At 39.6% G+C, this 26,868-nt stretch overlaps 1 protein-coding gene across 2 annotated transcripts in view; it reads right to left on the reverse strand.

Moving 5' to 3' along the window:
- Positions 1–6,609: 6,609 nt before the first annotated feature.
- The window catches only part of PTCHD4 (patched domain containing 4), a 163,937-nt gene continuing 143,678 nt past the window's right edge, over positions 6,610–26,868 (reverse strand). For both annotated transcript variants that reach the window (XM_074348872.1, XM_074348871.1), the window contains one exon: positions 6,610–26,088. In XM_074348872.1, the coding sequence (XP_074204973.1) occupies positions 24,455–26,088 (1,634 nt within the window). In that variant the 3' untranslated portion in view covers positions 6,610–24,454. The remainder of the gene's footprint in view (positions 26,089–26,868) is intronic.

Consider the following 26,868-nt stretch of genomic DNA (forward strand, 5'->3'; position numbering starts at 1 on the left):
ATTTAAATCTAACCCCCTATCTATACCGGCTTAGACGATCTCTTTGGGATCGTTTGGTTTCGTCTGGTCACACGCTCAGTCTTTTGAATGTCTTCTCTCTCTCTTCTAGCAACATGGCCGCCAAGTGGGTGATGGGGAGAGAAGGCTTCGGAGTCATGCAGTTTCCTCTGGATCCTCTTGGGTCTTTGCTAGGGGTGTTTGATGTGGTTTGACTCTAGGACTAGTGATTGTTGTGGTGCAAATGTTCCATCTGACACATTGCTGAAGGCTGTGGTTCTGGCTTTTTGCTGCCAATAAGGACTCTTCTGTGTCTTGGGCCTAATTCCCAGTTCCCACGAGACACTGGCTCCCTTAATGTGGGAACACATTCCATCCTCAAGGAGGGAAATGGATTTGCTACTTTATAAAAAGGAGTCTGATAAAACTTAAAAAACAAAACAAAACGATTAACCTAAAAATCAACCCACCATTCTCAGAGCTCCCAGGAAGTCCCAGACACGCTTCCGGGGACAGTCAAGGCGGGTGGGTTGGTAAGTCTGGCCCACCTGGCAGAGGAAAGGCTGCCTCTCCCACGTAAACGGCTCTAAGACCCTAGGAGTCTGCCAGCAGGGGGCGCTGTGGCCCCACAGCCTGGGACAAGCTCTGGGCCGGGAGCGAAGGTTGGCTCCCGGGCGCTGGGCCAGCTGAGGGCCTGGCTGGCTCGGGGTGGCTCTGGGAGATAAAGGCAGACTTCCAGAGCTCACACTCCAGTGCCACCCCACGCACATCCCTCACACACAGCACAGGACCTCTAGACCTCTCACAAATCCAGCTCCCCACTCAGGCCTGGACCATCCTCAAGCTTCTCTGCCTCCACGCGCCCTGTGCAGGCTGTGGGGAACAAGAGATTTATTTCCCCAGTCATGTCCCTGAGCTACGCTATTGTGCTCATGTTTCCTATTGGCTTTGAGTCAATCATCCCAGCAAGCTCTCCCCAAGGTTCTCTGTTCCAAGCTGAACAGAAGAAAACATCATTTGCTTTCAGTTTTCCCTAAGCCTGTACACACTGCCTTTGCCTACTGGGATTTTGGCACAGAGGAGCGGAGTTAGGACACATGTTTCTCATGACCTTCCTCTACACACCAATTAACCTAGAAAGAGCAGGCTTACCCTCCTCCCCACTTCCTGGCAGGGTATTCCCCCTCCGTTACATACTTCTTCCTTGGGAACACTAAGCGCTGTGGTTTTGCCTTGACGGTGAATGAGTATTGCCTCGAAAGTATGCAAAAGAACCTTTCTTCTGCCAGTTTTGTCTTTGATATAGATAATGCAGAACAGATTGTCACGATGGGTCACCGAAGTTAAAAAAAAATAGCAAGTGTATTATCCTTTTTATCCATGTTTAACTAGAATCAAGATGCATCCTGAAATATTTGGGGGAGGAGAAGATTTTAAATAGGTGAAAATTATTCCAGAAAATAAGAGAAGACACTAACAATGGAGACAGCCAATGTAAAGGTCCCAAATAATGGGAAAGAAATGGAAATCATGTATGTTCTAGTTGTGTAAGTTCTGTCACCTTGATAACAGGCAAATCACTTAACTTCTTTGAACCTAGTAATGCCACTTATGAAAAGTAAAAGACTTCCTTGGTAACCTCCGGAGTACTTTCCAACTCTGCTATTCTGCATTTTAGATTTTAGATATAATTTAATGATGTTCTGTTTATGTATGACTGCATAACAACCGCCCAAAAGTTAGTGGTTTATAGCAACAATAATTAATTTTTCTCAGGAATCTGCCACCTGGGCTTGGATCCATGGGGAGAGCTAATCTCAGCTCCAGCCAGCATCATCTGGAAAGATTAAGTGTTTCAAAAGAAAGGAAAATTCAAATCCCATCTTTGGAATTTGGTTGATGATCCCAACGGGAAACAGAGCAGAGGGGTGTGTCTTTCTCATTATTCATCACAACTGATAAAATATTTTATTTCTTGATAATTGGCAGATAATAAAATAAGTCAATCTGTCATTTTATCAAGTAGGTATCTCCATCTCCATATTTCCGCAAGACAATGATAATTGAAGTTCAGCTTCAGACTTCAAGATCCTGAAGAAAGATTGCTCTATAATTAGTAGAGTGTTGATGTTACATGGAGGCCATTGACTCCTGACTCTTTGAAGATATAAGAGGAATGAACAAATTCAAGCAGTCAAAAAGTTCAATATACCTGGCCTCCACAAGGCTGAGGCTGAAATGGATGGAGGGGATAAAACAGAAGGCAAATTGACTAGATGAATACAAGTTTCGAGATCAACAGGAATAGATTTTCAAAATACTGGGAATTTTCAAAGGCCCTTTCTCAAGAATGGAAGAAATAATAATAGTAATACTGACAATGACTTACTCCACATGTATGTGATAAATTCTACATTAAGAGTTTTACATTAATTATTTCAAACAGACCTATGAACACAAATGAGAATGTATGGAATGAATACCTGATGGATGAGTAAGTGAATAAACCAATGTAGCTAGTAATCTCTCAATATGTATTTGTTGGATCAATACATTCACATTTTAAACTATTAGGCAACCAAGGCCATGAGAGGTTAAAGATCTCTCCCACGGTCACGTTCAAGCAGGTGAGTGGCAGATGGACAACTTGAAATGAGCCAAGATATTTCCAGTTCTAAACACCATGCATTTAATCTCCAAGCTGTAACTTGGAGTAACATACTGCAGTGAAATCACAGAATAAAAATTGGAAACATGAAAATGAGAAATACTGAAAAAAAAAGTTTTTTGTCAAAGCCAACTTTCAGTTTAATTCAGTAGCCTATGAGGAAGTAAACTCATATTTCTAGTGAATGGTATTTATAACTCCTGAATGCCTTCTAAGATGGGTGAGCTCTGGTAGCCAGAGGGTTCTTCTTAGATCTGTGCTTGGGTGAGAGTTGGTGAATTTGGAGGCTATACTAAGAGATAAATCATTGCTTTCTTCAAAAAGAAAGCAAAGGATTGAAAGGCCTGACAGCAGACCAGAATTCGGGATGGGAGCCCCTTGAAGGAATGGCTGAGAAAGAAAACAGGTGAGCAGCATCAACAGGACTTGGAAGAAGAGACGTGTTGCTCAGGGCATCACAGGGTTACGTGCTGTGGAGATTTGAGCATAAAATGTCTTCATCTCCCTTTTGAAATCTGCCCTCCATCCCAAGCTACTCACTAGTGTTTTGGGTACGTGCAGATTTTTTTTCTTTTCTTCTGAGGAATAAAAAGATGTGCTGAGCCCTACTTCAAACTTGGCCTGAGTGAGAACAAAGGATACATTCAGGGGCAGCTGTCATCCAGGTAATACTTTGCTTTACTTTGAGTGACAGACAATGGACCACTAGATTTTATCATAGCCTGAGGGAAATAGCCTTCAGATCACACATTTCCTTACCTTTGAATCCAAGCTCACCAAACAAAACTTTTACTCCTGAGGTTGCCCTTCCTGCCAGGGGGCAAGGTGATGGAATGTGGGGCCATAATCTGTGCCCCAGGCTCCACGAGGCTCCTCCTCACTAGACCTTGATGGCAGTCAGTCTCTCAGACTCCCTGTGAGAAGAGCCACAAACTCCATGTCTTCTGGTAAGAGTCTTTGTTTCTCTTTCCTTATAGCTTTACCAGGAACTGGAGACAAAATCTGTCTCAATCTCCTTTGGTACCTGAATCCTCGGCTGGGCTCCAGGGAGACCAAGAGCAAACAAGATACTTGGGTCTCCTCACGGAAGGTGTGTTCTGGTCTCCAAGTGCCTTCTGTGTTTCTATGTTGTTGTTCCCACCTCCAAGCAGGAGGAATTGAGCATTCTTTCCTTTGCATTCTCCTGTTCTTTGTATGAACTTCGACCAATGTATTATTCCATTTAGCACTCTTGGAAACCATGTTGGACCCCCCCCCCCCCCGCTACAACACAGGCTATTTAGGGGAGAATGTAGGTGATCAGCTCATGATTGATGAGTGTAGATGATTGAGTGAAAGACTGAACAAACATCTCAATATGGCAACTCCATGGACCAGGATTGAATACCCTCAACTTTTGGAGGGATTGAAAATGGCCAGTCCATCCATTTCAGTGATACATAAAAACTATTTTCATCTCTCAGTATAATATTGCATGGCACCCCAAATAGCACTGGCTCTTTATGTCTTATAAATACCACCAGTGCCCTCTCACCTTGCTTTCTCATCGCTTTTTTGAGCTCTATTGACTTAACTATATTTTTGTGTGTTTTTTCCTAGCCCCACCACCAAACCTAGGTTTCTGGTAAATTTCCCTGTATGTTTCTCAGCCCAGTTCATTTGGATTCTTTCATGCTGGCCTCTTGAACATCTTTTTGCCTGTATTTCTTGATTTTCTTCCCTTGTGAGGTTTAGGAGCACTGACTGCTTTATTATCAGTTGCAGATTTGGTTTATTGGTTGTTCTGAATCAATAATGAAGGTGTAAAACGCCGTTTGACTCTAGGGGCCGCGGACGACACCTCCCTTTAGCAAGATTCATTTCTGTTCATTTATTGATGCTGTCAGCCTTCCAACCACGGGAATGTGCAAAGCCTAAGCAATTTGCAAGTAAGATTTTGGCAATATTCTCTAGATGCTTTCTGAAAGTCTGATTGTATGGGTGCATTGCTTATACATTCAATTTCTCTCCTATCCTGATTTGAATGCTTTTCTTTTTTATCGATAGGTGGTCCTCATGGCTCTTTTTGGGCTTAAATACTTACTGATTTTCTCTTTACTACTAGATTCATATTTCACCAAACTTCATTCACCACTTTACCAAGTAGCAATTACCAAGATCCTTTCCTCTTAACAGGTCACTCCTCCCTGGCCCCCGAGCTAACTACTATCTAAGGAAAAAAAATCCATTCATCCTGCATATTAGGAAGCAGTGGTTCCAGTGTGCCCTAGTTAAGCACCAGTTGGTGGTGTGTGGACTACGTAATGTATGAGATGATGGACAGATTCAGAGATTATAAACTGAGGTCAGAAGCCCAGACGAACTGCTTAGCTCTTAGTTACAATGGATAATAGTGCATAACAGCTTATATAGTGTTTTCTATATTAAAAGAGCTACCTTGCAGCCTCGTGTGGCATCTAATCTAGCAGAATTGGTTATTCTGAGACAAGTTAACTTGTGTTGAAAACACATGCACTTAATTGACTGTTTGTTTGTTTGTTTTTTAAAGCATTCTGGACTTTGGTAAATTAAGGAGGAAGTAAAATTTAACCAACCCAAAGCGTTCCCTTTCTTCCAGTTAGAACTATAACACACCATCCCGCAGGGGAACAACAAAAAGAAACTCCATTTTTGCTAATCCCTGCTAAATAGTTTGTGAACACATGGCTAGCTGAGCTGTTAAGCTTTACCGCTATTGATCTACAGTATTACATTTTCCAGAGACTTTTGCATCTTGATGGGGAACTCTTAAAAGCAGTAAGTTTTGTAGATCCCAGGACTGAAATTACAATGACACCGGGTCCTGAAGTCGATGGTTTTGGAGATGGTTTTCTTGCTTGTCACGCCTGCAACTTATCTCATACTATCTGCTCCCAGCAAATAGGCAGGGACGGCTCCTTGGAGAAGGGTCTGGCTGAGAGCTGTGTCTGATAACATCTCCTTTCAGTTCCCTCTTTCACAGACAGTTTGGGGGTGCTATTGTGTGTGTTTCAGTGCTTATCTTTTCTCACCGGCACTCTGGTCATCATCTCCGGGATTCTCAGGGATGTGAGGTTCAGTGATTACATCCCCTGCCATAATAAAGTTTTTCTTTTTTCTTTTTTTTTTAATCACATAAAAAGCTTTATTAAAACCAGACAGCACAGAGTACTATATTCAACATCCCGTAATAACCTTTAATGAGAAAAAAATATGAAAATGAATGTATATATATGCATGACTGGGACAGTGTGCTGCACATCAGAAATCTACACATGGCAATTGACTGTACTTCAGTAAAAATTTTAAAAGGTTAAAATCTGATTCCCCTGGAGTTTAGCAAATAGTTAAAAAATATTATTAATAATAATAATAAAATTAATTTCAATGATTGAAAAACTATACCTGAAACTTCTTGTTCCAGCCTATAATGGGGTGCACTACAATACATAAATAAAAGCACACAAATGAAACATGCTGTAAAAGGTGACTATGCATTGGTTGGGGGTGGGTCATAATAAAGTTTTTCATTTGGAGTTTGGAACAGAACAATTAAGGCTTATGAGATGTAGAGACCTGACCGCTTGGTTAGAGGGGAGGCTAATAATGTTTCTGACATGTTGACTTTCTCCCCAAAGTGGGAGTAGAAGGAAAGAGTGATTTCTAAGTAGGTACAATTAGACCTCCAGGAACTGCATGAGCTTCCTGGCTTTACCTTGTTTTAATGGTATTCAGAGATGCCTGCGAGTTTTTTGGTTTGTTTTCCCCTGTAATGGGAATTTAAAATAGCCCCAAACCCAGGTGTGTTGGCTGCATACAATTTCATTTGCATACCACATAGAGGAGGAGAGAAAAATCTGGACAGTATTTTTGGCACTTTAATAATATACCTCCAAGGAAGGAAAAAGCCACGCAATTCATTTTCTTTGACAAAACTTTAATTAGAAAACCAGACTCCTCTGATTATAAAAGTTACACAAGCTGATAAATCTTGGTAAGTTATAGAGAGAATAATTTTATGAACATTTTAGACCTAATAAAAAAGTTAAAATAAGTAACAGCATTCATCAGATTAATTTTGTTTTCACATGATTTTCTAATATAAAAAAAGCATATAGTCGTCAACCTTTATAGAAATCCATATATGTTTGTAACAGCTTTTCATAATGGGAAGGGGACAATATTCGTATTTAAATGCTGATACTAATAATCAGTAGTGAATTATCAAAACTGCCGAAAGCTGAAGCATCGTGACAAAAATTTACGATCAAAGATACTGAGGGAACTTTTGAGTCTTCCGAATCCAGCAAAAATGATCTTTTGGAAAAAACCTTGACACAAGAATTCGTATTAATGTTGTATTGCCTCACTTGAAAAAAGAAATACATATGATCATTGTTGCTTGACGTGTTTTCAGAACAGTGACTTTTTCTTCTCTGTCAGCAGTTTGGTACCAGAGTGGTGCGGACCGGGTGCTGGTGTATTGTGCTGATTGCAGGAAATGGGATTTAATCTACAGTAAACCAGAAATCTTCTTTTTTCTACTCAGACTAGTAATAACAAATGCATATGGACAATACCAAGCTTCATCTGAAATCTGTAATTTCCTGGTGGGTGAGGGGCGGGGGAGGGGGGTTAAACTCTGTCCTGCAACACTGCATCATTTCAAAATACCTTGCTCCTTAAAACTCCCGTCCGGAGCAAGGCGGCATCACATTGGCACCCTGATAATCATCTTTCAGCAAGATAAAAGGACAGCTCTGTGTCCAAACAATAAATGAGGAGTCTGGGTAGCATGAAGTAGCCACCCATAACATCTACATTTCTTTATTGCATTCTGATTTTTTTCAATATTACATCGCAACGCTGACCCAATCTTCTACCATCACCGAACCGTTTGAACCTACAGTGTTTCAGTTAAAAGTGCTGCTAGGTCTCTTCGATGGTATCCGCACAGTGTGAGCTGTTAACGAATCGCTTGTTTCCTTTTGGAGAACGACAAAGTAAAAATTGTGAAGTGAACTGTCTCATAAAGACGGCACCACGTTGAGCACACAGATATTAAACACACTAATGGCTGTCATTAAATAGTCTTTTACTAGCTGGTACTTTAACACTTACATCCCATAGTGAATTTTTATTATAATGGTTTTTTGAGCGAACTGTAACTAGAAGTAATTAGGTATCGGTACCTTGAGGACTGAGGACAAGACATCCAAGGATGCCATTTTGTTTCACACCTCAAATGCAAACTCAAAACACAAACATTTCTGGGATATTGCAGTTGATTTAGCTTGTCAGCTAAAGAGTGGCAGAACCAGACCGTCTACGAACATTGAAATTTGAATGTTATTAGCAGTCTCTTCCATACATTCTCTGGGAAGTGTTCTGCTAGAAATTCTATACCACCTGAGAGGCCGGAATGAATACCCCAGCAATTATAGAAGAGGCAAGGTTCCTAGATAGAAACATACTTGATTTTGCAGTAGGCACCCCCACCCCCACCCCCAGGGTTTGGATTCCGAGGCTGTCATAAGAGAAAAATGTGATTTTAGTTTATAATACCAATCACCTTGCTCCAAAATTAATTCCTTACGTAGGACAAAGTAATGAGGAAAAAATATTGTATATATTCAGCTTACCTCAACTGCAAGATTCAAGTAGATAAAAACACAAGCAACAATTTCAGCTGAGAACGGGACAGAGATGAAAAACATTACTGGGAATAAAATAGCTATCATATCTCCCAAGAACGTACAAAACTTAAAGAAAACTTTGCATATGCTGAAACCTATGTGGTATACTTAAAAAAGCATTTTCTGCCACAAATAATGTACTGCTGCTTCGCCAACGTAAGTTACATTATTTTGGAGAAATTCGAGTAAGGATAAAAAAAAACCAGTCATAAAACAAAAATCAATAAAAAATTTGAACAAGCAACAAGGCTATACACTAGCCATGTGAATCAGAATTTCTGTGGTTGGAATTGAATAATAAATCTGCTGGTGTTAAAGAAGCTAAAACAAGTTCTATAATAACAAGAATTTAGAAGATGAGAAATGTCTACGAGAAAGGGAAACAACAATACAGCAAATATCACCACTGTACAGAAAGGCTTCCCAGCTTCCTTCCTGAACCGATGAACGTAAACTACAAAATTTCTTCTTAATTCTTTCACCCATTAGAGGACTAGTGATGGTACAGAACCTGTGATTTAATTATGAGCATCCGTTTTTGAGACTAATAAATGAATCATTAGTGTGAGTTTGGGAACAGCAAGTAGAATACCAATAAATTATTCACTTTGAGGGAAGAAGGGAGTGTTTCTGGGCATCAGATGATAGATTTTCCCTAAGCTTATGTCAGGCTAGCTTTGGATGCTTGTGTACAGAATCCTACAGAAAGTGGCTTGGGGCACAACTTTGAGTTCCTTAGCCGAGAAGTAGCACAGTGATTTCCCCCACTTAAATTTGGGGGTGCATGGTAACCGTTCACGTTTTCAGCTGTATTTTTTTTTTCCCATTGACAAACGAGGATATGAACACGGTCCCTGCTCTGTCAAAAGAAACCATGGCTTTTGTTAAAGTTTAAGCTACTGATAAATATTTAAGGGAATGAAAGGCTGGATGTTATTATTACCTGGGAAGAAATGTACAGGCCAGGAATTTTGTAATTTACTAGAAAGTCTACCTGAATTACTTACTGGAACAATGAGATCCCTCCATGACTTCCACTTTACAATGGGAACACCGGAAGCTTTCAACGCTCTCCTGAAATTAGTCCACACTTTGATCTAATTTCCTCCCTCTCTCCCTTTGTCCCTTTCTCCTTTCATCCTTCCTTCCCCAAATATTTCTCGAATCCCTAATGTGCCTGGCACCATTCTGGGGTACTAGGGTTATAGCAGTTTGTAGAACCAAAAACAATCTCTGCCCTCGCAAACCTTTTCATCTACTGGAGACAGATAAATAATACACAAGCAGTGTGATAAGGAGGGAAGGAGGCGGAGAGGATCGCGATATTGCTATAAGATGGTGATGAAGGCTTTTCTAAAGGCATGGTATTTACAAATACAGGTTATGAAAAAGAGTGAAGAAGACTTATGACTGGAGGTGGGGAAGAGGAGCATCCAGGGCAGTGAGAACTGTAAGCTCGAGAGGATGAAGGGGAGAGCGGAGGGAGAGGAGGCCAGGGAGGAGGCGGCAGGGGACAGACCGGGTACCACTTCCCCCCCACCGTGCACTTTCCACCAGACGCAACGGCCACGGAGAGCTGGCCCCGCGGCTTCAGCAGGTCCGCTGCACTCGTCCAGGTGTACGTGAAGTCCCATTTCCCTCCCATTGTATTTTTTTTTTAATGCCAACAGGCCCCCATACCCAGGTTCTCTTAACTCTAAAACATGAGCCACGCCAAGTCATCCTCAACCATTTTTCCGTGTTTTATCACTCATGGCTGTTTCTTCCCTTAGCATCTTCAAATAAGATCCTGGGCAATTTAGGGTGGAAACCACGTAATAAATTGTCTCCTTTCCTTACAGTGCATAGTACTGAGCTCAAGGTAATTCAATGAAAGAAATACATGCCTTAAAAGATAACTAAAGATATTTTTGTCCAGCAAAAACAAAACAAAACAAAACAAAACAAAACAAAAAAACTGAAAGAAAGAAAGAGAGAGAGAACAAAGGAATCTACAACTCAAAAAAAAAAAACAACTAAGAAATTTGGAGAATGTTGCCATGGAAACAAAAACAAAGACAAAAATAGCAGGTTGGAACTCAGTGGATAAAACACATTTTCATCTGATTTGCCTGATGATTTACATCATTGTCCATCCTCATCTAGAGATTTTCTCTCTCTTTTTGTGGACTCTTTCCTCCTGCCCTGTGGAAAAGGGGGCCCCATCCTTTCGTACTTAGTAACAGTAGTACTCCTACCCATTTCCCTTAATGTCAACCTTCAGCTTTGATTTTTCCCTCTGAAATTATATCTCCAATTTCCTGGGGGTACTAAGACCAAGCAGGGTCAGGGCTGTGAGTGAAGCTGAGGTTTACAAATAAATCAGGGTACAAATCCATGAGGCCACTAGTTTATTTGAACCATTTGTTTAAGATTCCCCTACATTAAGCAGGGTAATTAGATTATGGATGAACAGTGGTGATAAAACATTTTCATAAAAATCATTTCTCCTGTGATAAGGTCTTTATGATTCTCAGAATAATTTTATACACATTTTTCATCAGTCCGAAGACAGGAGAGTTTCGACCTTAAGGAACAAATGCTGACGTGCTCCAGGCACCGCTGAACAAAGGAAAGAAGGTTCCGCTTGGTGCCTCTCAAATCATTATTTTAATGGAACATCTCAATCTCAGATCAGTCTCGGTCCAAAGCCTGGGATTCTGCAATCCCTCCAACTGGACAAACGTTTCGGAGCTTAACGTGAAGAAGGAGCAAGACTGTTTTCCCCCAACCGTCCTTCTTTCCCAAATTAGCCGTGGTTTCCCCTTTCTGTAAGCCATCCTTTTGAATGTCTTAGTCACTGTCACGCTAAACAAAGTGAGCAGCGGTGGTAACAGGGCAGGAAAGGATTCCTCATTAACGTTCTTGGCTAATGCTCTTTCATAAAAGGATCTTTCCTTTTATTCCTTCCCTTCTCTGTCTCAATTCTGGTTCAACTGGTCTACCTATCAGTATGTTTTTCCCTTGTGTCAAATTATGAGTTTTGGAAGTTGTTTATACTTGTACTTACTAACTTATTTTAGTGCATTGATATCGAGCAAAAGAATTTATGCCCTCCAGGTTTTATCTTCGGTGTTGTTAATAACACAGATCCATTGACAGCCTGCCCTGGCCTTCCTAATTTACCATTTTGTCCCAAACTCATCTAGCCCTCATTGATATTCATTTCTAGTAAACAAACAAAATAATAATAGAATAACTGCTATTTATTATAGCAAACAATTATTAACCAAACATTTTGAACAAGTTTTAGATTAGGATAATAGCGGGCAAATAATAACTCTGGTCTGGGCCATTGTTTAATCACACAACTGTTTCACTTAAAGCAAATAGTTACTTCCGTCTTTTTATAAGACATTAAGATATTCCTCTGAATAAGTCAAACATTGTCCCTAGAACAGAACGTGGCCTATTACTTGGCACAGTAGAATTGCTTAATGAATGTGGGATGGAATGATATGGCTGGTTCATCGCACTGTCTCACTTTCCTAGGTCCTGGGTAACTGCTCAACTTTCAGTTGTTGAAAAATTTCTTCCAGTCAATAATTATTTTCTGTCATTGTCAACCTTTAGTTGTGCCTTCTCATTATTGAAAAAAAAAAACCGGAGTGCTCCGAGTATTTAGATATAATACATAAAGCAAAACTATTGGAACATTTGGAAAGAGATCTTTTACGTCTAGACTCTAATAAAAGTGTCAACAATTCTTTATTCTATTTGTATGACCAACATGGCCTTCTGGGGATCCGGTGGTGGTGAATTTTCTTAATGTATTGTGGGTTTGTCAACATTTATTTTTGCTAAACTATGGCTTTTTAAAAAAAATGACATCCCCAGTCTGGCATATATCACAGTTTAATAGCTGCAATATTGAGACCAAAGATCTGCTTACAGACATTTCAACATATATATTTTTGCTTGACAGATTTTCCCTTTTTTACTTTATAAAGTTCTCAAAGAAATACTTCCTCAAGTGTTTTTTTTTTTCCCCCTCAATTACCCTAGAATGCTATAGCATTTTTCAAAAGGATAAAATAAAATATCAACCAATGCTTTTAGGCTATTTAGGCAATTTTTCTTCATATTTTCTTTATATTATTTTGGTCCATTTCAACTTGGTTTCTATTTATTTACTTCTGCTTCCCTGAATTTGTACTGAAGCCAAAGGGCAAAATCAGCTCTGTATTATTTTAACTAAAATCTAGACTTTTAATACAGTTATCCATGTTGACAAGTTGTTTTTCCTTAAGTATCCTATTCTTCTGTGAGGACATAAATCACTTGATTCTCTAGAAAAGAGCAATATTATTTAGGAAATAAAAACTGGTTTCCATTTAGACCTTATTGCTTCCTTTGGAATTTGAGTAAATATTAGCACATTGGTAACAAAGGTGAGCTTCTCTAATATGACGTTTCTTAAAGTCTGCTTCATGAACGCAAGTTTTTTTTTAAGATGCGCCGTGAACCTAGGGTCCCATGGTCAAATATATTTGGGAAATGAAATGTTCTCTACCACTGAGAAATTCAGTGCACCCATCTAGTGTAATCCAAAGAGTAGACTTCATTTTGCCAGTGTTGAAGCCATTTGGACTTTAAGGGGTTCCTCTTGATGAGATGGGAACAAATAGATTTTCAAATAGTCTGGGCTTTGATTGCACTTAACATTTTCACCGTAGAGTTAATGTTCACCAGTATCCTTCTGCGTGTTTTGTTTGGTGCTTACGATGCTCTGCATGCAGAGACAGATTAATATTTTGTGGGGCCTGAAGTGTCTAAAAGTTTGGAGTCCTTTTGTAAGGGAAAAAAACCCCAAATTATCTTCCTTTTGCAAATTTTATATGAACTCATGAAGATGTGAGCACACTGCTAAAGACTGTCCCAGGGCCTTGGAGGGACTCATACAAGCAAAGGGCCCTGAAACTTAAGCTTCATTAGTTATAGACTAAATCTGCATCTATAAAGTGGGGATAATAGTACCTCTACTAGGCAAGTATTATTTAAATTGTTGCTACAACTAATAATATGAACAGAGATGGTTAGTTTGTGTGTATTGTTTTGAGCTGTTTTCCTGGGAGATTTGGATTCCAACTGGTCCATGTCAGTCTCTCACTCCTGCACATTGAGAGACAACAGGTATCTATAAGGTGACCAGATGGCCACAGGCATCTATGACAGAACACAGATGGTGTTCCACCACCAGGAGACCCTAACTCATGCCCTAAACTGGCTCTTGCAAACACGATATTCTAAGCAATAAAGAATATGTGTGTGTTGTTGCTGAATTTTTTGGTTCCTTGATTTTTAAGAGCTAAAACACAGAGAAGGGTATTTATATTGTGAAAACTTTTCACTGCATTCAAGTCCAAGAATATACCTCAGGACAAGCTTTCTCCTCATGATCCCACTCACAGTTCTAAGCAGCACCCCATAATCTGGTGATCCTTACTTTATAATATCGCACCTGTAACCACTCTCCTTTGGGTTCCAGTGAGCTCATCTGCCACAGCCCGCATCCTGGACAACCTGCTTTCCAGTCTGTGTGTCCCTGTGTATTTCATTTCCTCCCAGACCGTAGTACCTTCCCCCAGCGCTATCTAATAGAAGCTTATCCAACCTTCAGTATAGATCACTTCATGATGCCTTCCTTGAACATCCCAATCAGATCATAGCTGCCTCAAAGGCAAGGGCTACGCATACTGGTATTTCCCTCTGAGCCTAGCCCAGAGACCAATGCAGGTGCTCATAAATATTTGCTCAGTAAACATAATCCCCAGTAATCTAGGGGTGGTACACCAGCGTCCCACCCACAATAAATCTTGATCCTAAAGTATAACTGAATTTCTGGTCCTATTTTTTAAAGGGTTAATCCTTTGGAGATTTAGATATGTCGATATTTTTCTGACCCCTTCCAATGTGTTTATTAACAAAAAACAAAATAACTAAGTTAATAAACAGAAACTTAAAAAAAAAAACCCTCAAAAATTTAGTTTAGCAGGTGCTTTCCCTCTTCAGAAGTTCTGTATTTTTTTTTTTTTTTTTTTTTTTGCTCTTCTTACTGACTTTTCTTTCTTAGTATCCCTGTCCTTTTTTCTTTTTTCATGTCAAACCACATTCCCTTTTACTTCACTATCAAGATGTGCTCTAGGCTTTAGCCTTTCAACTGATTGGAAAGGAGAGTGAGTTTTGACATACATAAAATTCTTCCTTTATGGTAGGGCCTTATTCTCGTGTAACTGGCAATGAAGGAGAATTCCAGAAAACAAAACAAAACAACGACAAAGACATCCACAGATTGAGGCTATTAAATAACTCACTTCTCACCAGGTCAAGGGCAGACAAGTCAGAGGCAGGAAATTCCTTCACTTACTGTTTCATTGAAGAGAGAATTAGTGAGCATTTACTAAGCAGAAGGACCTGCACTCTCTGTTTGCCAAGTCAGCTACCATTATTAAAAGCAATAGGCAGTTTCAGCTCGATGCACATATAAATAACAAAGAGTAATAGTTTTCCTAAGCTTTAGTGCCTGCAAATATGTTCACCTGTTCAGTTTAATTTTGCTCAGTTCTCATTTTACTCCTTTCTAGACATGCTCATTCTTACCAAAGGAAAAACATGTTTTAATCACTCTAAGGAAAATTACTTTAGAAATAAAAAATAAAATTGAACAGGAAAAAATAGCAAAATAAATTAATGATTAAAATATTAAATCTGGACAGGAAAATGGCTACTGAGCACATCAAATATTTCCATACAGAATTCTGGGAATTCTTATTTAAAAAAACTGAAAAACTATATAAAATGAAACGTTATTAGATAGAGTTCTCTAGTTGTTCATGCAAATGACGTCAGTAATGAAACCTGCAATAACTAAAGCTTCTACAGTGGATTACAGATTATTAATTGTTCAGTATAATTTTGGCATCAGAGGCTCTCAAACCTGGTGAACGTTGGTTCTCTGTGTTGCTTGTAATGCCACCACGTTATTCATCAGAATACAGTGGACTTAGGTGTACAAAGATTTAGCATTTTTTGGTTTTAATGACTTGGAAATAGTGCTGACAGCTCATGAATAATTTTACCCAGACCAGGAACTGTACCATGTGCGCCTAAGGGATGTACTTTGTCACTAAGCCTGGGTACCACTCAGGAGCCACCAGCCTATTTATTATTGTCCCCATCTCTGTGGCTCTCACACAGTGAGAAAATTGTTGGTTCATGCACTTTTAAAGTTAATGTTCCCACAATGTAATGAAGTGAGATGTTTCAGGCAGAATTTTTTGAACGGATTATAAATTGCTTTAGATTTGAAGTTAATACAATTATTAGGGATCTTAAAGGGCTATCTAACTATTTCAGTAACACTTCAGCAACATGTATGTTGTAAAGATATTTGCAAACTTAGAGATTTATAAAAAATATGTCTCAGGAATGCCAAGGTATTTTGTGTTTGCTTCAGAATGCCTTATCTTAACCAGGTAGGAATGATTGATACATATTATCATGGTACTATTTTTAGTGCATGTATCCTTGTATTTTTAAAGGATAAAATTTATAACTTTTAGGAACTGTAATTCAATAAAAGGCTAAACAACTGTAGATTATGTGACATTATGATGTCACGAGATGCTATGTTTAAGCTGAATTCCCAGCCTAGAAGAATCCTTCCCTAAGGAATGTGGAGCACAAAGATCCCACTGAGGTTAGCTGAAGAGGTCATATATTATTATATTCTGTGCTAATAAATATTAACAATAAGAAATAAAAGAGAGAACAGTGAATCTACGAGCTACCTAGTTTGCAGCATTTGGAGTTGTGATCTAGAACGGACTGACAAAGTCACCTAACCCTAGTAACAAAAGAGTAAACACCTCTATCATCCTTCAATATTTTAACATGCTAACTGTTCCTTATTATGACTAATGGAACTAGACTTCTGCTATTTTAAAAATAAAAGGTCAACATAGTCAGAAATACTGTAAATAACTTTGCCTAGTGGCACTATAGTACATACAACTGAGATGACATTTTTGGAAGTGGCTAAGACCTTGATATTTTCCTTAAGATACTTCACTTCTAGGCTTTAGATCATAGATTTCTTAAACAGAATAATCCTGAGGAATTGAGCTAAAATTACTATATGCAAATGCATATGCAAAGTGTAAAAATAATGACATAAACAGGGAAATATTTGCAACATAATTTTCCTTGATTCAGTTATGCGGTTAATTTAATTATTAAATGTATTATTTACGTGTGCAAATCTATGGGGAATAATTTGTTATTTCTTTATTTTTGCTGTAGTTAGAAAAGTCTGGTTTATAAATTATTTTTTTACCACCTAGAGAGAACAAGGATACATTTTGATAATGGACCAAATTCAGGCAATTTGGAGACTTTTGAAGGACTCACGTGGAAATATTTGCTTCTTAGTGAGATAAAAAAATCAGTACTCAGGCAGTTCCCTAATTTGAAGATATACTGGGGTGAAAATATAACATTTTTGATATTGACATTTTTGATCAAAATTCTTTTTTAAGCTTTCCTCAATAAGAAGCTATAGTCTTAGAGCTCAAGATACAGAATTACAGAGCAGGGAGCTTTACATGGCATATTAGTTTATTTGCACTATTTTAGGAGAAAAGTGATGCTGTTTTCATGAGCGAGATGCGGTAAGAACCTATTTGTCATAGAATATTAAGCAAAAGAATGTTCTTATAAAGAAGGACATCTGAAAATGGTGGTTTGCCATGAAGTCTGTATTGATAAGACAATAGAGTCTCATAATTTCATACTTTTTATCATTCTCCTTTATTTTGTTATAGTAATTAGTATTTGCCTATCCAGGATTAAGAGCAAGTGGGTTTTTGCTTTAGGGAAAAAAAATGAAATAGAAGTGTCTGACTTTCACTTTCATTCCTACAATTTGTCTACGCTTAGGTGAAGAGTGTTTCTTTCTAGCAGTTTGCTTTTCACTGGTTCTAATGTTTCCAAGTGGCTTGTGTTCCAGAACCCCAATTTAGCCAAAAATAATAGTCATGACATTAAGGCGAAAACCAAAACCTAAGTAAAATGCCAAATACTGGTAACCTCGTCTTGTCCGGTTTGCTTAGGGCAAACAAATCAACAAAACAAACTGAATTTTCCCTCCATTGATAAGAAGTGCATTTGGAAGTTTTACTGAGGTTATTCAGAGATAATCTGACTGTGCTTCTCACTAAGAGGACTGCTGCCTCACTGTCAATGCCAGGTTGTGCTCTTTCTGAACCAAGTCTCAGGATGTCTGCAGAGACACTCCGAACAACTGCCCTGAGAGATTTCACATCAACGAATATTATTAACCAGAATGCACAAGCAGGACTGCGCACAGGGGTCCCTGTCACATTTAGCCTGGTCGACATTTACAAAGTCGAAGAGCGTCAAGGATTGCCGATAAATAATGTTGCTTTGTGGCTCTAACGTATTGCCATTTAATCAAAGGTTGCCTGCCACTTTGCCTTTAAATACCCTTTTGAGGTAGCTTGGAGAGATCTCTGCCCTTTTCAAGCTGTGACAGATTTCCTATTTAAGAGCAAGAAAAATCTATTGCCGAAAAAATATGCATAATTAACAGGGAAGTATAATAAAGTTGTTGCTTAAGCTCTGCTAACATGTTGGGGTATTTGCACTGGTGGGTTTAAAGTCTGATTTGTCAGTAACCAGGACTTCTCTGTCTGAGAAAAAAAGATGTCAGAATTTCCTGATTCTGCTTCAAAAGAAATACTGCATACTACAGCAGGGCCTGCAGGAGTATGATGGTTTGGTCTTTTTCCAGGTCTCTTAACTGTGTCTACCAATAACCAGGTAATCAACCAAATAGAATGATGGAAAGTATTTCTGCTTCCAGGGGGAGATTCTGTTGATGATCTTACATGAAATAAATGTTCCCCACAACAGACTGCAGTCTGCCTCTGCCAAAATCCACGTTAATGAACTCATACAGGACTGGAAAGTGACACATTTATAATAAATGCCCCTTGTCTCTTACCCATGGCAGTCTCTCTAGTTACTCCTAGGAAATTCTTCAGTGAAATCTCTCAAACTATTGAAGTTCTTACTTCTCCGCTGGTTTGACAGAGCCCCGTGGGTAATGCAGTTGCTCTAATAACTATGAAAATGGAGGGAAAGGAAACCATGCTGTTCTTCTATCTGGCCATGCCATTAGCCACGTGGGAAACCAGACCAGTTACTAATGACTTCTAAATACCCCAGATCAGATAAGCACAAACATGTGACATGGAGCGGGAATCACACATAACCAGTACGCGTCCTTACTCCTCTGTTTGCAAAGTTACCTCCTGATTTTCAAGACTTCGTAAATAGCATGACCTGTGAGAACTTTCTCAGGGAAAACTTCAACTGGGAAAAATAGACGGGACCGACTTTCTATACTTTATAAAAGTGCAAAATTAGCAGTAATTTTTAAATAAATACTTTATGAAAAATATCTCCTTTATAGAAGTTCTCATTTTAAGGTATAAGCCCATTTAATTTTTAATCTTTAGAGGTGCAGAGGAAATACGATGTCATCTGTAAACTAGTCATCTGTTCTAATCTAGTGTATGATTTTTGACCTTACATATTGCTCTGAATTGTTTTCCCTTTCATAAGAAAAGCAAGTGACTTCCTTGTCAGCAACAGAGAGGTCCTAATTAGGTACAGAGAAAACATCAACAATACATTCATTGTGTCTCAAAGACGCACAAAATCAGACCAGTGCCATCCCAGATAATGCTTATATTTGTGCTGGGTTTACTTGAAGCTTCTGTTCAAGGAGACACCCCAGTATCCCACCTTCACCCACAGAATGATCTATGGCTCTGATTCATGCTTGGAAATTCAGGAGCACTTTGCCCGCAAAGATCAGGTTATGAATCTGACAAATGAGAAGACAATCTGCATTTGATCAATTTCGCTAGCGGTTAAGAGTCTACAATTTTGAGGCACCATGCAATTCCCTGTGCTGTATCCTAAACTGTAAAATATGTGGCATTTCCCCACCTGTTCTGCCACACTGATTTACAGACATCTTGATTTCTGAGCACGTGAGCTTATTTTTCAATATCCTTTCCATCCTGTTCCAAATGTTGCCTGATACAATCCCACAACACTTCAAACACAGAGCACCATCTCTTGCCCACCCAACAATGGTGGGTCAAACCTTGGCCATTTTGTTGAAACATTGAAGCAATTTACTGCTGTTATACCTAGAGATAGTCCCTCCCATGCCGGACCTGATGGAAAGACGTTTTGCTGCTTTCATTTGGTAAATATATTTGCCATCATGATTTTGAAAACAAACCAGTAGAAAAACATCTGGCTCATTTCCCTCCTTCCACAATGTGTTGGCAAGTCATTGCTTAAAAGATGGGTGTAAATGCCTGCACCACAGTGATGACGTTGAGTTTTATATTTAGATTCAAGATGGGGAGATTTCAAGGGCATACCAATTCAGCTATAGATAGGTTTCGAGTCAGTGTCATAAAATTGGTTACAATTTTTTTTTTTTTTTGGTAACACAGAAAAAGCAAGAAGTGTTTTTGCTTTGTTTTGCTTTTTGTTTTTAAAGGGAATGAAAGCGCTCCCAAATCTATTCTGGTATAAATGACAGTTTTCAGGTTCATAGGTTGGAAAGGATTATCAATACCCTTTGCAAACACCAACAAAATAGACTGAACAGAGAGAGATCCCCCTAGAAAGAGACTGAGCAAATTACTGAATTCTCCAAGCCATAGGAGACAACATCTAAATTCCATCCTCAAGGCATTGTATTCTCTGGTTTACCTTGAGACTAGCAAACACAGGGCACTGAAGTACACTTAATTACTGACTCTCACAGAATCTGCTACGTCCTTTACCTGGAAGCCACATTTACTCGCTAAGATTTTCCAGAAGGACATTCTAGAAGAGGTTGCTGCCATTGGCACCCAAGGAAGGCAAGTTTTAAACTGTTCCCCTTGGGATGAAAATGTTTGTGGACTTCAGGCCCTTGGGACCAAAACCTACAAGGCATTTATGAACAGGTGATATGAGAATTATAATAAAAGTTGCAATAACCATGAAAACAGTGTCTTTAAAAATCTATGTACTATTAGTAACAGAGCATGCATAGTGCCAGGCATTTGTAACTATTTGGTCATAAAAATATGCGACTGTAATGATAATATTTACAGTCAACTTATAAAAATACATGTAATTCTGAATGGCAATAGTTAATCCTTAGCTCTAACCACAAGCCCAGAAGGATTAGCCTAATATGGGAAAGTGCAATGGGTAATTACAACATGGGCCAAGCTCTCACTCTCTTGAATTCAACATTCAAGAATGGCTCCTGCGGCATCATGGGACCTTCATTTGTCATAATTCTTCTCTAATCTCACAAGGTAAAACCAAAAATTCTCCAGAAATAAATAGGAATAAAACAGGAAAGGAACACTCACATGATAACGGCCACAGTGGAGAATATTTCTTTCATAGAATATTCATGCACAACCTTCAAAGAGGTTTCCTGGTCCCTGAAAGAATTCATAGGATGACACTGAAGATTTCATGTAAAAAACGTATGCATGGTCTAAGTTAGCATCTGATTACCTTTAACTATAACAGGAAAAGAATTTGTCTGCCAAATCTCTTATCTTTTAGGTGAGTCCCTCTTTGAAGCTCTATTAAACCATCATGGAGAGTGGCGCTCTTATGGTACTTTCTAATGCAAATTTAAATTCGGATGGGATGAAACAAATCCATATTCCAGTTTAAATTCAGAAAAGGTGTGGCTTTTACAAACTTTAAAAGTCTCTCACTTTAAGGGAAGGACACGTTTCAACCAAATGAAACTATTCTATGTATCTGAGCTGTTTCCCACAGGTTTCTTCTCTCCTAGGAGTTGACTGGCCATCTTCCAGCAGTAGATCAGTTCTTAATTTAAACACCAACAATATTTCACAAATGCACTAAAGAATGAGAATAAACTTGGAAAACTAGGAAGAGTTGGACAGAAGCTACTAAAAACACAGCGGTTTGGTGGTACCTGCAAATCATGATCTCATATTTTGGGATGCATCTTGGCATTCAGCAAATGGAATTCTTGGAAATGTCTGTTTCACAGTGACGGTGGGAGGTCAGATGATGCTTCGTTACATTCTTCCTGGGCTGAAGTTACTTCCGAGGACTGAGTGAGGGCATTTTGTGTGGTGTATTAACTCTTCCAGAACAAGAAATTCCATTTCAATGAATTATTGCTACAGTTCACTAAAGAGTACCGTAGTGTCCTGGAAAAGATAACGTTCCTTCCAAAATTCCACCCCTCTAGTCACTTGAATTACAAGAAATGTGTAGTTTCCTTAGTCACTTTGATCCTTGAAGATAAAGCCTAAAAAAGAATTGTTTTCTTCGCCCAGATGGAGACTATCTAAGTGGAGGCAGGCTGTTTGAACTGCCACAGTGGTTGGGTCATTATGTCATGACCCTCACAGGCATTTGGCAACTGGCATGCTCAATTCTTTCTTTATAAACCAGTCTGCCAATCTTCTATGTGTGTGGAATTGTCATAGATAATGATTAATAATGGAGGAAAAATGACCCAAATAGGCAAACTTTTAAAAAATTGGTAAATTAATGGCATGTGGCACATTTGGGAAAGAAATGGACTGACAGTCCCAGCTGATGACCTCCCATCTTTGGAAACGGATGTAAAGCAAATCATCACAAATGATGAGTAAACCTTGAAAAAAGTCTCATCTCCCCCACTTGAAAAAAAACAGTGGCTCAGAAACTTCCACCTCGGACATAAGATCATGGTCTGCAGGTCTACGAGGGCCAAATACCAGTTTATCTTAGCAGAGCCATTCATGAGGCAAAAGGTGACGGTAAGAACAATAATCTTATGTTATGGCAATTATTTTCCATGCTCAGTCTATTGATATTTGCCCACATGAACACAACTGAGAAGTCATGGATCACATCTAATAGGAACTCAACAACCTCAAGGTAGGACAAAACAAACTCCATTTAATAAAATAAAATTTGGCTGAATGTTTTTCATTTTAGGGATAGTTCTCCTTTCCCTTAATGCTCTCGTAAATTCTTTATTTGTAAACCTACACGTGTTTTGTTGTTTCATGACTTCACTAATCTAACCACTTCATGTCCAAGCGTTGCCATCAGCATGGGATGGTTTGTATCTCTTTTCTGAACCAATTGAGTCCAGAAGTTTTTTGTTTGTTCATTTGTTTTAGATTTTAATATTTAAAATTCAATTAAAACATGCAACCAAAGTTGGTGGGAAACAGTAGCTCCCTTCCAAGTGAAAGAGCTGACCGGCAGGTTTTATAATCATTGGACATTTGTTCAGTCCTACCTGAAAATTAACTTATTTTACTGCTTGGCATGGGAAAAGGCATTTTTGAATAATTTTGTGTTGACAGGAAGCATGGCGTTCATCCAAAGAAGCACCCAACAGGCTGAGTCTGTCTGCTGGGGGGGGAGCAGTTTTAAATTTGAATGCAATGAAAACGTTTACCTCAATACTTTTTTTGAGGGAGAATTCATCAGCAGTGACAGTTAATATGTCACCCGAGAGAGTGACGATCACCTTAGGAGGCCGGCCAACTGACAAGCACTTTTCAGGTAACAAGGACAATGATATTGCAAGAAGCTACAAAACAATATTGCAGTAGTTACAGTGACCACTGCTATGGTGACCGTACCTGGGTCAATGTTCCAAATACCAATGCAAGGAGCACACTAGACTTTGTAGGATTAGAGTATTTTCCTTACAGTTGATGGCGTGTGATGGGTGGTGGTGGTCATTTACCCTACTTCTCTCTATGGCAAGTTTCCAAGTGACGTCTCCTTTCTCCTGTGTTAAGATCTATGTTCCATGGCAGTATATTTTCACCCTCTAAAATAAGAACACTAACTATGGAATACCCCGACTCACACATGCACACACACACAGACACAGACACACACACACACCCTTATACACATTTGCATGGACAATATGTGTAAAGTGCTCATTTGCAGTGAGTGAGCTCCCTAAAAACAACCAAATCAGCCTTCCCAAATACAGGGAACCCTTAAAAGCCAATGAAGAGCTACATCAACTCTTTAGCTCTAGCATGAGATCTTAAACCTCGTTCACATGGTAATTCATTCAAATGCCATTTGTGGTTTTTTTTTATTTTGCTAAGTCATCCAAAGCAAGAATCTCAAAGACTCATAACATGATATGTAATGAAATGTGACTCTAATGGGCTCACATCTCTGTTTATTTTGCTTATTGCACAGTTGAATGATATTCTTGCTGATGCAACACTTAAAGTTGATTTTAAATGGCCGTTCATGTGTCTATAATTGGCTAAGACTGATTTGACTTTCCAGAGAAAGGCTGGCCTATCTGCAAATGGACACTTTCCTCCACACAAATGTGAATGTACACTAAAGACAAATCTAAGGATATGTATATATAGCATATATACATATATATGCACACATAAAATGGACTGGGAAGTCCTTTGGTTTAGACGGGATTAAATATGTACTTCCCAAGTGCATAGGTTTCCTTTGACTGACCAGTTCAAAAAACAAATATGAAAAGTGCCACAGCAATTTTGACATTTCCTGTGTCTTTTCTGCTATTTGGAGGCCCCCTGTCCTCTCTTCTCCATCTTTCCTAAGCATTTTATTTTTTAAAAGCAGTCAGTTCCTTTGGCCTTCTAACACTCCATTAACTCATCCATTCCTTGGAAGAGTTCTAAGATAACACCAAAAACTTATCTTTAGTGGAGAACAAGGTGGCAAAGAACTTTTTCCCCTTCTTTGAGTCCCTCTTCCCCCCAAGAAGTGGACATCTTCCACGAGTGTGTCATGAGCAATTCACTCTTGATCTGACTTGCCTTGTTACCCCTGGCCAGCCCAAGCTGCTGAGGTCTGAGCTCTACCTGCCCTGCATCGTTGTGCAATACTGGAAAAAAAATAATAATCCGTTAGTCTACACCCTTCAGACTGTGGTGACGTGGTCAGGGTTCTCTTGAATTTCTATGCATTCAATTTCCTCTCTCTCCTTTCGTTTGGCGCGTTTCTTTTTCTTGTGGTGCTTTTTGGAAGGGGGGAAAAAGGTTAGGAACACAGGTAAGATAACAAAACAGTGCAGAAGTGTGCAACCCCCGGTAAGCAGCAAGCATTTGAACAGTGTGAAGGTCAGGTTCGAAGGCACAAAGAGGAGGGGGACCAACCCGATAAGAAAAGAAGTAACATTTTGCAAAATGGCTGTCCCGTGCTCTTGCAGGGAGCTTTTTATACATTGTGTTCGGGTGTGCTCAGTGGCTAATACAAACGTGTAAAGCAGTGGTGCACAGTGGTCAATGGCGAAATTTAAAGTGTAGATAAGGCACAAGATAGAAATGCAATCCAGGTCGACGTTCCATAATGTCATTAAGCCCAGAACGCCCAGCTCAATTGAGGTGACGCTAAGAATTAGCCAGAAGTTTCCCAGAGGGTGGATCACGAGGAAAAAGGTCAGGATTAACATCAGGAGAACACCAAAGCCTGCGATCAGAACAGGCACCGTGACAGATAAGCCATAATGGTCCATGAACACAAAGGAAGGGTTGAACACGATGAATCGGATGCTCTTGGAGAGGGACAGGGGCCTCAGCTTTTCCAGAACCTCTATGACTTCCTTCTGCTTGTCTCTGCTAGTCCTGGCCACCAGGTACAAGCGAGAGGCAATGATGTTATTCTCGTCCCCGGCCTTGGAGAAGATGATATCATTTCGAAAATGCTGGAATTCCGGCTTTTTTAGAAATGAACTTTGTAGGACAGCGATGAAGTCACTCTTGTTGTTGGCGCTGATGTTGCTAACTTTCAGGAACTGGTAGTACTGCTCCACCCACGACACTGCCGTGAACCCGCCGCACAGCTTCCGTAGATCCTCCTGGACGCTGCTGTTCCAGTACTCGAGAGGCTCGTAGACGTAGAAACCTATCACCGGGCTGTAGTTGCTGAAGTATTTCTGCTGAACCGCGGCATACGAAACGCTTGGGGAGTCACTGGCGAGGAGACTGATGATGTTGGCTCCGTCACTGATCTGCAAGCACCCCATGAAGGAGAAGGAGGCATAAATGAGATAGAGGATGACAACGAACGGCTTCACATAGATGTTGGTGATCCATTCATTGTAATGCTCACGGAGGAAGTGCTGGATAAAGTGGTGCTGGTAGGGGTTCGTCTCATGATGGGATGTCTGCTGATGCCCATCGCTCATCACTGCCTGGAACCACACGGGCTTGCGGTCCAGGTATTCTGCGGAAGGGATCTTACAGCAAAAGATGCTGTGGTAGCGGTTTTGCTCCAGTTGGCCAGCGAAGACCAGACAGGAGCCAAAGAACGAGAAAATGTAGAAGTAGTTCAACAGGATGGAGACACACATGTTCTGACAGAAGACCTTCACCGCCTCTATGTTGGTGAACGGGCTGGCACCCATGCCAAAGGTGATAAAGTACAGGGAGCTGGTCATGGTGTAGGTCACCATCACGTCCGAATAGGCATCCGCTACCCTGTCTTTGAAGGGCAAATTCTCTTTGGTTCTCCGCCATCCAGACAGAAGCTCAAATACTCCTTTCGTTCCGTGACCTAATTCAAACAAAGAAGGAAAAGAAGAACTGTTTTCATTTCCTCCTATGGTTCAAGTGAATTCCTGATAGGTTATCTATGCTAAACAGCACTTCAGAGTCTAATCTTCAAAGTGCTTTGATCCTCCAACCGGGGTCTCAAATGCCAGTTGCATAACAGGATATATTTGGTTCCTGTTTCTACGTTAGCAAAGTCCAAACTTATTGGCATTCTGGGCAAAATGAAGCATTTATTGTCTGTTCTATTGATTTGACAAATTGTAAATGTAGTAAATGTAATGTGACATTATGAGATGATTTTTTTTTTTTTTTTTTTTTTGCCCCTGAGCACACGTTGTCTCCCTAAATGGACCAGAAGTTGTCAAGGGCAAGGGCTATTATTCATCCATCTTCAGATGCCCCTTAGCCATTCAGCAATTCAGTGTCTTGTCAACAGACGTATTGACTGATAGTCCCTAACCTCCATTCCAAACTGACTTACATGCTGATTTAGGAAATTATTAGATGATTTTAAACACTTAAAAATGGCTTTGAATTGATTTTACAATATTAATAATCACCTTGGTGGCCAAATTGCTTAGAAGCCAATTCCTACAGATTTGATTAATTCACAGTGGATGTGAGTCAAAAAGAGATCTGTCAGGTCACATAAAACACAGGGCAAGACCTTCAGGGTGAGAGATCACAGAGTGGGTGATGACTAAATGCTGGACTGCGTCATTAAAGTGGATGGAGAATGCTGCTTTTTAACCAATTTCCATGCCCCCCTCTGATAGGGTCA

Source organism: Camelus bactrianus, chromosome 20 (genome assembly GCF_048773025.1).
Source record: "Camelus bactrianus isolate YW-2024 breed Bactrian camel chromosome 20, ASM4877302v1, whole genome shotgun sequence".
NCBI classification, from domain to species: Eukaryota; Metazoa; Chordata; class Mammalia; order Artiodactyla; family Camelidae; genus Camelus; species Camelus bactrianus.